General features: G+C 37.5%; 1 protein-coding gene across 1 annotated transcript; it reads left to right on the top strand.

Annotated features, from left to right (window-relative positions):
* The first annotated feature begins 2217 nt into the window (after positions 1–2217).
* LOC139902895 (CBL-interacting serine/threonine-protein kinase 6-like) lies at positions 2218–3688 on the top strand. Its single transcript, XM_071885563.1, has one exon. The coding sequence runs from the start codon at positions 2244–2246 to the stop codon at positions 3525–3527; it is 1284 nt and encodes a 427-aa protein (XP_071741664.1). The 5' UTR covers positions 2218–2243; the 3' UTR covers positions 3528–3688.
* The last annotated feature ends 8465 nt before the right edge of the window (positions 3689–12153 follow it).

Genomic DNA, 12153 nt, shown 5'->3' with positions numbered 1-12153 from the left:
ACCAAACCCTAATTTTGACCCATTTCAAAATTAGTCAACCAAAATACACCCAAGTGTGTTTCAACACATCCAAAATCACTAAACCTAGTGATTAACTCATTTTGCAAGTCTTGAACTTGACCAAAACATCAACAACCCAAAATCCACCAACGACACTATAAAATCCGATTACTAGCATCACTAAACTCACTTCATGAGTCTAAATGGGTTTATCAACAATTTAAGTTCAAACCCTAACTTTGAATATCAAATCAAACAATGAAATTCGGAGTTAGAACTTACCACAACAACCAAAACGTAGCTAGGAGCGAGATGAACAACTTTAAAACCCGAGCTTTGGTGAGAATTCAACTCCTTCTTCTCCAAATCAAGCTCTCTCTCTAAACTCCTTCTCTCTCTCTCTAGAAATGGATGAGAGTGTTTGTGTGGGTGAAATGTGATCCACAAATGGTTCTAGATCAGTTTTGAGGGCTCCAAACCGACACCCAAGTGATTTGACCAAAATGCTCATTTTTTAAAACTAAGTAAAACAGCTGACCCGTCAGTACATCTGGACGGCGTCCAATCCTTCTTTGCTGGACGGCGTCCCACAGCTTGGACGGCGTCCCAATTAACTGGAAATGAGACATGGTGTTACAACTACGTTCGAAACGGACACTTTTTACAAAACGCTAAACACAACGACAGCCCGTATCTTCCTGCTCGCCGCGAGTTAAATTTTTTCGCCAACACCGTCCGGCTCAAAATAATTTTATCAACGAAACGATACTAACGACGTCCGAACCGTACACTTTTTAAAAAACGATAAGCACAACGACAGCCCGTATCTGCTCGCCGCGAAACGACGCGCAACACATTGGCCGTTTTCCCTTCTGTAAATAAAACTGCATTAAATATGAATACGCCGGCCGAAAACCCCGCCGAATCGCGCGGGCCGAACCGGACTATTTATACTAATCACAACCAAGTTTTTGGTCGTTTTACCCCACCCCACCCAAAATTTGCCCAAAACGACAAGAGGGGGGGGGACAAATCACCCCCTAAAAAATGTGCCAACTTACCCCCCACCCCTCAAACCATGGGTAAAAAATGTAAAATCAATATTTTAATAAAAAATCTTAACCAAACTTCACTCATATTTTCAACGGGACATATCTTTCCGCTCGCCTTACGTTAAGTTTTTTCGAACCCACCGTTCAACTCAAAAAAATCTAACGAACACAACGAGACTAACTATATGCGAAACGGACACTTCTTAAAAAAAACGTTAAATACCTCGGACTATATTCAGTACTCAACGGGACATATCTTTCCGCTCGCCTCACATTAATTTTTTCCGAACTCACCGTCCAACTCAAAAAAATTCAACGAACACAACGAGACTAACTATACGCGAAACGGACACTTCTAAAAAAACGCTAAATACCTCGGAATATATTCAATGCATACACACCCCTATAATAAACTCCCCAAACTAACTACATCATATCGAATTCTGTTTCCCATTTTTTTTTACACGATCTTCCTGCCGTTAAAAACGCATAGGTCATTAGGTACATTAGATACTAACTACGTGTATTTAAAAACACCCGTAGCAAAACGTTTTTACTTCTGTAAATACATAACGCTCCATTAACTATGAATACGCAACCCGAAAGGTCTGCGGCATCGCGCGGACCCATTTTACTAGTGTGATACCATATAAACATTTCCGGTATAGACAAAAATGTTGTCAAGTTTTATACTAAAAAATGTATCCATATATTTTTGTCGTCCATATTCTATATAGACCTTTCAAATATCATCGTATTATCGTTTGTAACGTGTCACCTAAATCATAACTGCAATTAGGACGTCGGATAGTGACTCTTTTCCAGATACAAACCTTCATCCACAACCGTTAGATCACATTCTAATCTTAAGGGCAAAATTGTAAAATCATGCGTCAAACGTGCCTATATAAGCCTTACATTTTCTCAAAATCCTAATTACCAAAAATACCAAAATAAGTTTACAAGGAATACTTCTTTCTGCTTAGGGAATGCAGAGAAATGAGCGGAGATTCCCGGCTGTCTAACTGCGGGAGGACAAAGCGTCCGATTGGCGGCAGAACTTGCCACCGAAAACACGTCGAAGACGGGTGATCTAACCGATTACGATATTTGTAATAGTTATAACTTCAAATTTCACAGTTTTGGTAAGTAATTTTAGTTTTCGATTTTCGTAAGCATTTCATCGTACACATGGAAGACAAAAACAACGGCATGTTGCACGGCAAATACGAGCTCGGCCGCCAGCTCGGGCACGGTACTTTTGCCAAGGTATATCACGCAAAAAACGTGCACACTGGAAAAAGTGTAGCGATGAAGATCGTTGGTAAGGAGAAGGTGATTAAAGTAGGAATGATGGATCAAATTAAGAGAGAAATATCTGTAATGAAAATGGTGAAGCATCCGAATATCGTCGAGCTTTACGAAGTTATGGCGAGTAAATCTAAGATTTACTTTGCTATGGAGCTCGTAAGAGGTGGCGAGTTGTTTTCAAAAATCGCAAAAGGTCGTTTGAGAGAAGATGTTGCTAGAAGCTATTTTCAACAGTTGATTTCGGCCGTTGATTATTGTCATAGTCGTGGTGTTTATCATCGTGATTTGAAACCTGAGAATTTAGTGTTAGATGAAGAAGGTAATCTGAAAGTGACGGATTTCGGTTTAAGCGCGTTTTGCGATCATTTACGTCAAGATGGATTGTTACACACAACGTGTGGAACTCCGGCTTACGTGGCGCCTGAAATTATAGGGAAAAAAGGTTATGATGGCGCGAAAGCTGATATTTGGTCGTGCGGTGTTATTTTGTATGTTCTTCTTGCTGGATTTTTACCTTTTAAAGATGAAAACATAGTCGCGATGTATCGAAAAATTTACCGTGGTGATTTCAAGTGCCCGCCGTGGTTTTCATCAGACGCGCGAAAATTGATCACGAAGTTATTAGATCCGAATCCCAGCACTCGAATTACAATATCGAACATCATGGAATCAAATTGGTTTAAGAAATCTGCACCAAAGAGTTCGAAGTTTTTGATTGAAGATGACAGAGTTAATGAATCGGAAGGAATCGACGCGAAAACATTTAACGCGTTTCACATAATTTCGTTATCAGAAGGATTCGATTTATCGCCATTGTTTGAGGAGAAAAAAAGAGAGCAAAAGGAAGAAATGCGATTTGCGACGACTGAATCAGCAACTGCGGTGGTATCGAAGCTCGAGGAGGTTGCAAAATCAGTTAAATTTAGTGTGAGAAAAAGCTGCGATGAAAGTAGTTTGAGGATGCAAGGATATGAAAATGGAAGGAAAGGGAAACTAGGGATTGCGGCGGAGATATTCGCCGTTACGCCATCGTTTTTAGTGGTGGAAGTGAAGAAATCGAGTGGGGATACGTTGGAGTATAATCAGTTCTGTAGTAAGGAGCTCCGGCCAGCGCTTAGAGATATTGTTTGGAGGTCTGCCGGCGGTCAATCTTTACCGGCGTGATTTTTATGGCTTATTATACTAGTACAATTATTTAATTGTGGTTATTGTAATTTAAGTTGATATTAATATTAATATCAAATTAATTAATATTATTGTTATATTATTGTGGAATGGAATTTAGTCACGTGTAATGTATTAGACTATTAGAGTGAATAATTTTTGTGATATAGAATCTCAGCCATGGAATCATCCCCTCCCGTTTATTATTATTAACTAGTTTTTAGCCCGCGCTGCGGGTTGGTTTCAAAAAATAAATAAATAAATAAATAAGGTACTGTAGCTACGGATATTCGGGTCGGGTTGGTAGAGCGGGTCAGGGGATCCGGATGGTATTGAGTTAGTGGTTTGGGGAATCATGTTTTGAAGAAAAAAAAGGTTACTATTCACGGATGGTGTCAACCAATCATGGGTTGACACCATTTACCACAATTTATATATATATAAATATTATATTATTGTCATTATTATCTTTATTTTTTTTGTCGCTAGAGATGCCTATTGAATCTATACTAATCTCTACTAACGAGTAAATTTTTGGACGACAAGCTCTCAAGTGACAAGATCCGTAATTCTGTGAATTGCACACATTGGCGTCCCTTTCGAAAAATATGGTGCTCATTTAAATTTGATCTTGGACCTTACCAAGATTCAAACATGAGTATCCTGCTTAAAAGGGAACTCGATGACTACTGGGCAATGGCCAAGTGGTTATTTATTATTATTATTATTATTATTATTATTATTATTATTATAGTAGCTTTTGAGTTTATTATATAATTGTTTAATCTTCTACTACTTATATTTTCAATTTTTTGGTTCATTTTATTTTATATTGGTTGTTCATGATCGTCGTTGGTTTATCTGGTAGTATTGCTCAAATTGGTTGGCTCTCCTCATCCGAACTATCTCGAAACTGATAATTTGATGACTATTTATGTATGAATAGTTGATTCTTAAAAGCTTGAAAGTACACTAATTTTTTCATATATTAATATAGATAGATTATAGATGGATAGATAGATAGATTTATGAATTTTAATACTAATATTTTAAGGTCTCGAGTTAGTTTAGTAAGCCGGCCTTATTTTTTTCTGTAAAAGATCACGTACTCAAAATTCACTATCAACATCTATCTGATGGTTAGAGAAAAAGATCGGAAACGATCACGAAATTTTTTATTAAACTACGTAAACTTAACTAAAAAATACCCATTTTCTCTGAATTGCTTGAACAAGAAACACCTTATTCATTTAACAATATGTTAGTATTAGTTTATTGATAAGGACCCATACGTATATACCCATTATGTTTTATGTATAATAAAATACGTTGATTATAAGTAAAAATATTTATAACTTTGATAAGGATAATTAAGACATGAATAGTTGCTAAAGGGACAACTAGAAAAGTTCACTGAATTCTAATTGCGGGGATGGTTGGTATAGTAGTCTCTTTCGGTTACAGATGGGTGTGACTCACGAACCAATTTATGGACATCGTAAGATTTAGTCATGATCAACGAGTCGAGGTAATTAGAAACCGCTACTTGTTTGCGTTGTAACGATTTGGTCAGGTTGAAAGTGAATTATGTTAACCTCTCATTTTCACTTAATTGTATGATTTTAAACTAATGACATATGATGACGATATTTAATAAAGTGAAAGTCGTAAGCTAATCAAATAAGTCAGTTAAGTTTGGTTTTTGAAAGATGACAATACCTGGGACTCACCAATGGTTCAAAATTTCATTTTTTTTTTCATTTATATATCTCAAAAAAAAAGATTTAGATATTGATAGGTTAGATTTTGATTGCTGTTTTGTTTAGAGTTTTAACTAATACCATGTCCGATTCACATCAAACTTCATGATGTTATTCTAAAAATTCATTAGTGGTCATTGTAAATTCACTCATTCTTCTATTGGCCTAATACATGTTCATGATTCTATTATTTACCTTTCAAAATGGACTAGCAATGAAAATTCATCACATTGTATGTATGTGACGTTTTTGTTGCTAGGTGAAAAGGATTATTTTATTCAAATATACGCACTTGAATCGAATTATTCTATATTTTTTTTTTTTTTTTTTTTTTTTTTGGAACGGCAATATATAAAAAAACACTAGCGAGAAGCTAGAAAAAACATTACAAAGAGTTTAAAGGCGAGAGTAACCACGAAGTCCAATTAAGAGAGGACTTGCGGTATCTCGAAAAAATCCAATTAAAAGACGAAAGAACAATATAATCAAAAACGTAAGATTTCCTAGTGTTATGGTCTTTGAAGATGATTCCGTTCCTGAGCCGCCAAATGTTCCAAAGAGTCGAAGAAGCAATAGATTGGAGAATTAATTTTTTTGTGTCGTTTGCGGGGTAGGAGTCGATCCAATTCCAAAGGTCCTCAACCGAATCCAATATAGGGAAAGAGATTCCTAGCCAAACACCAATTCTACACCAAATTTGATAGCTTGTATCACAACGAATGAAGAGGTGATCCCGATCTTCTTCAGAAACATCACAAAGAGCACAACAATCTCTGTCAACTAAGATATTCCGGGATTCCAAGTTGGATAAGGTAGGCAACCTGTTAAGATTAAGTCTCCAAATAAAAATATTGACCTTAATCGGAATATTAGAGCACCAACGAGAGCCTACCGAATATGGAACATAATTTGAAGAAGCAATCAAGATACGAGCCTGAGAAACCGAGTAAGAGTTAGATGAAGAGTTAACCCAATTCCAACTGTCACCTGAATCAGATAAAGACACATCCCCGAGGGCATTGAGCAGGTCGACCAGTTGGCATTCTTCTGAACCGCCCCTGATGGGCCTGCGCCAAGACCAACACCAAGCACCGTTTAAAAATTTTTGTGCAACAGTAGCTGTGTGATCCAAAGCGATTGCATACAAGCGAGGGAAACGTTCAGCAAGATGAGAATTTTGAAGCCAAGGGTCATGCCAGAAGTTTGCAAGATGACCATTACCTAAGTTCAAAGAAAGCCGATCAGCAGGGATGATGTGGTTTTCATGAAGAGAAGAGATGCATTTGTGAATATTGGTCCACACCCCAGTCGAAGATGAAGAGCAGGGAAGATCACCACCCCAAGAAGGACCGTGAATGGCAAAAATAACCTTAGCCCAACACGAGTTTTTGTTTGTAATAAGCCGCCATCGCCATTTATATATAAGAGCAAGATTCAAAGATTTTAAACTTGAAACCGAGAGGCCACCTTTGTCAACCGGGTTTAGAATTATATCCCACTTGACCCAGTGAATCTTACGAGCTTGATCATTACCACCCCAAAAGAAGGAAGCGCGAAGAGACTCAAGCTTATTGATCACGTTTGTAGGAGCTTTGAACAAAGACATGAAGTAAGTCCCAAGCGAACCCAAAACCGACTTAACAAGAGTCAGTCTGCCACCGAACGAAAGAAGATTAACTTTCCAAGAGGCAAGTCTTTTTTTAACTTTATCAATAATAGGATTCCAACCGACTGTACGATTCATGTTTTGACCAATAGGGAAACCCAAAAACTGAAAAGGGAGAGATGATGTAGAGCACCCCAATAAAGTGGCTATTCTATTGATTTCAGCCGAATTAAGACCAATGCCCAAGAGGGAGGATTTGGCAAGGTTGATCTTTAAACCTGAAACTGCAAAAAAGCAACTAAGAATATCCAGGAGGTTACAAGCATTCAAGTCAGACCATTCTCCCACAAATAAAACATCATCTGCATATAGACAGTTACGAACAGTAACCTGGTTAAGGCCGGAGCCTATGTGAATGCCTGAATAGAGCATGGCGTCCGAAGCGTCTCTAATGGCAGCTTGAAGACCCTCCATGCCAATAATGAAAAGGAACGGAGATAAAGGGTCTCCTTGACGAAGACCCCTTTCAATAGAAAATTCAGATGACGGGCTACCATTGATGAGAAGAGACGCCCTGGAAGAAACAAGACAAGCTCTGATCCAGCTAACCCATTTAGGGTGAAATCCCATGAAATATAACATGGAGAAGATGTAGTCCCAGTGAATAGAATCAAAAGCTTTTTCGAAATCCACTTTGAATAACAAAGCTTTTTTCTTCTTTTTCTTGCACCAATCAATAACTTCACTGATAATAAGAGGGCCATCAAGAATCTGTCTCCCCTTTAGAAATGCTGTTTGTTCAGGACTGATGATATCATCAATGACCGACACTAACCTGTTAGCCAAGATTTTAGATATGATTTTGTATTGAACCCCTATAAGACTTATAGGACGAAAGTCTTGGGCAAAAATTGGATTTTCCTTCTTAGGAATAAGAGAGAAAAAAGAAGCGTTGCATCCTTTAGGAATAGCACACGAATAATGAAAATTTTTAACCATGTCAAGAATGTCACAGCTAACTAAATCCCAGAAGTGTTTGATGAATTTAAACGAAAAACCATCTGGACCGGGAGATTTCTCACCACCACAAGACCAAACGGCTTCTTTAACCTCCGAATTAGAGAACTCCACAATAAGAGCACGAGCATTATCCTCTGAGATTTTTTTCAAGTGGATGCTCGGGTTGGATATGGGAATACAAGTTTGTTTTTTGAACTTATCAACAAAGTAATCCAAAAAAACTTTTTGCACCAACGGAGGATGAGAAATCCAGTTGCCTAAAGACATGATACCTGAAACTTGCATTTTTTTTCTTTTCCTGTTAAGAGCAGAATGAAAGTAGGCAGTATTTTCGTCACCCATACTATAAAAGAGTTTTCTGTTCTTTTGAGCCATATTATCCAAGTCTTCAGATTCAAGCTTTTTAAGCTTATGTAATGTAGTCATTCGATCATGAACAAGCACATCAGACACGATGCCAAGATCAAGTTGCGCATCACAATTAAAAAGGAATTCAGTTAGATGTTTCTTTTCGGAATCTGCCTTAGTACGAAAATCGTTATTCCAAAATTTCAAGGCTTCCTTCACGTGTTTAAGTTTGTTCTTGAAGTTGATTTGCGGGTTATGATGTGTATGGTCACCCAGCTCATTCCAAGCTGTTTTCACCACATTCTCGAAGCCATCCCTATCGAACCAGGAATGAAACAACTTAAAAGGAATAGGACCATAATCAAAAGAATCGTTTTTCAACAGAATCGGACAATGATCCGACCAAAGTTTAGAGAGAATCGAGCCTGACAGATGTGGAAATAGATTCAAAAACCCGTTTGAAATAAGGAATCTATCAAGTTTGGCTCGATGAGTAAAGGATTTGTTAAATCTTGTGAACTTGCGACCACCGAGAGGTAAGTCGAAAAGACAAGCTTCATCAATAAAATTATTAAAATCTAAAGCTTCCAAGGCATTGAAACGAGTACCAAACCTTTCATGCGAGGATCGAACACAATTAAAATCACCGAATATGATAAAGTGACCTGCATGTGATTCCATGAAAGATATGATATAATCCCAAATTCTTTGTTTACTCGACCTGGATTGAGGCGCATAGATATTAACAAAGAAACAAGGATCCACAACATCCAAAAGTTTACCTTCTACGATAAGAATATTAGCAAAGGAAATAATACGATTACAAGAAAAGATTCTAGGGTCCCAAAGAGTAAGGATACCACCCGAACGACCAGAAGCGCATGAAGAAGCATAATTAAAATGGAAGTTACCCCATAGAGATTTCATGATTGAATGGTCAGGAGATAAGAGTTTGGTTTCCTGAATACCAAGAACAGTGATGCCATGTTCCGTGCAAAGCCTACGAATCCAATTTTGTTTAACTCGATAGGAAATTCCGCCTCCAATATTAATGGACATAAGATTCATGATATCGTATTGAAGCCTCGCATACTGACAACAATTTTCTTAAGAGCACTTGGGTTAGATGTGACATCATATCCCAAAACAGTCCCCATTTTAATAACATTACCGATCGATTTATTGTGAGAGGAGGAAGAACCTGCACTATGTATAGGTGAGTGGAAGCGAACACCATTTAGGCCTGGAGGTTTGGACAAAGAAATAGAAGGGCTTGCTTCTTTAACCAACTTACTTGCTTCATCTTCATTAAACTCTTGGCTGTTGTTGTGCTCAGCATTTTTAACCAACTTACTAACTGCCTCTTCATTATTCTCTTGACAGTTGTTGTGCTCCAAGTGTTTAAAGCTTTCTGAAACATGAGTTTTCGATGGTTCACTTGGCGCATTCACAATCCCAGGAGAAGGAATTTCTACAACCTTAGGTGCAGGTGGGGGGATATCATTTTCAAGCGAACCTATATCAGAGATACCATCATCATTGATGTCAAAATCAGATTCAAACGAATCATCAGAGTCTTCATGTTCTAAATCCAAGATAGTGGGGTTCCAAGTGGAAGATTCACGAACAAGCACTTTGTACACCTTCTTCTTGATTGTTACTGTAACAGCTTCATGAATGAAATTCATGCTTTTAGTTGTTAAATAAAATTTATCACACCCATCATGATTCAAAGTGAAGGATTTATAGCCGAAGAGACGAGCCACTTTATTGTGGATGGATTCGGTCCAAGCACAAGCTGGAAGGCCCATAATATCTAAGCAGACAGTTCTTTCTCGAACGACAAATGATTCATCAAATGGTTTCCATTCATCAATATAAGAGAGAATTGTCTCATTGGACGAAAAGGCATTTTTTGCTTGTAACGTAGGGAAAGTGACATCAATCCAGGAGCCACCAATATGATGAATATCAATATCGGTGAACCCTTCAATGTTCCAAATTCGTTTAAGGTGAGGGATCAGAGTAGGGTTAGTCACTTTGATAAATAAGAGAATAGGTGCATCCTGAACTAACTCGTCATCTGCTATATCGATGGCTTTCATCGAAGTAACAGCAGGAAACCATTTGTTTTGGCCATGTAAATTCGGGATATGAGAATGACCCGATAAAGGAGGAAAATCCTTTGAATCGTTAACCCTAATTTGCTGCAAACGATAAGTATTAGTCTTACCAGATGGATTATCCCTTCGTTTATGAAGGTCCTCACGATCGTATCTAGCCTTGGCCGCATAGAGATGATAGTTACCGATCCAAAGTGCTGAAAGTTTGAGTTCTAGGGTTCGAATGGAATCCACATGTAAGAAGCGAACAAAAGCGAATCTACACCCTTGTTTAGAGAGTTTATTAGCGATGTAGACATCCAGAACATTGCCATAGTCCTTACAAAGGTTGCGGAGGTCGTTAATACCAAAAGCAGGAGGAAAATTGGAGATGAAGATCGTGGTTGCTATTTTGGCAAGATCAGTGAGGTCTTCTTTCGAAGGCATGATGATCGTAGGGTGAGAGAGGAGGAGAGGCGTTTGATCCCGCCGTTGTGATGTCGGAATTGAAGAACGCCGCCGTACAGAGATTTAGGGAAGAAAAAAAAAATCGCCGCCGTGGAGAGAGAAAATGGAGTATTTTTTTTTTTTTTTTTTTTTTTTTTTTTTTTTATAGAATTATTCTATATTTAACTTTAAACTATTTTGACTACTTAAATATTTTTTAAAAGACAAGTTATCAGCATCACCCATAAAGTATAGGTAAGTAAAACCTCCGTAGGGGGCAGGTGAGAGGACCTAGATCTAGAATATGGATGAGTAAAATCTCCGTATGGACATCTTAATAGACGGAGATCGAACCCTGACTTCTACCCTATTAATAGGTAAGCAAAAGGAGGACATGGTTTTCGTTAATTATTTATGAATAGGTGTAGGGTATTCTCCGCCTACCTTCACATGTGTGACAGAATATTGTATCAAATTATGATAGAAGATGTCTATTTATATTGTAATGGTGTGATCATGTTAGACAGATTATGGCTATTGCAAAGTAAGGATTTTTTATTGTTTCTTGATGTTTAGCCATTAAAAGAATTGACCACAGTTTTGGTGAAATCAATTTTGATTGTATTTCATTAATGTTTTATTCTATACAAAATTGCTGAAATGGTCCCTGTGATTTGTACCAAAATGTTAGTTTCGTCCTTATACTTTTTTTTTATGGATTTGGTCCCATTGGTTTGTCAATGTTGCTGATTTAGTCCCTATTTCTGACGGCCGTCAAAAAAAGCCGTTAACTCCAGTCATGTGCCAGACATGTGAGGGTATTTTCGTCTATTTCTTTCCTTCATTGACAAATTGCTGAAATCGTCCCTGTAGTTTGTAACAAAATTGCTAAAATCATCCCCGTGGTTTGTAAAAGAATTGCTGAAATCTTTGTCCTCAAAATTATTGTCTTCTCACCTTCATCTTTATCTCTAAAAATATGAACAAACCCTAATTTTTTCATTTTCTTCAAACACTTTAATTAATATGATAAAATCAAACTCACCAAAATTTAAACACAATCCACTATGCTTAACAAGTAAAATCCATATCATTGAACATAAAATGTCTAGATCCTGTGCCAAAATGTCCAAAATATCCAGATTCATCACCACGTTAAAATATCTAAAATATCAAAAATGACAAAATTACAAACCCCTTTGTTAAACAAATCATCAACACACCATCACTTCGTCTTGTCGGATCTATTTTTTCCGATATCCTCCTCCGGTACTACGACCACCGCAATTAATTTCGATCTTCCATGTTACGAAATCGTATTGAAGAATCACTTAATCGATTTG

This window comes from Rutidosis leptorrhynchoides, chromosome 3 (assembly GCF_046630445.1).
Source record: "Rutidosis leptorrhynchoides isolate AG116_Rl617_1_P2 chromosome 3, CSIRO_AGI_Rlap_v1, whole genome shotgun sequence".
NCBI lineage: Eukaryota > Viridiplantae > Streptophyta > Magnoliopsida > Asterales > Asteraceae > Rutidosis > Rutidosis leptorrhynchoides.
This window is presented reverse-complemented; position numbering and strand designations above follow the sequence as displayed.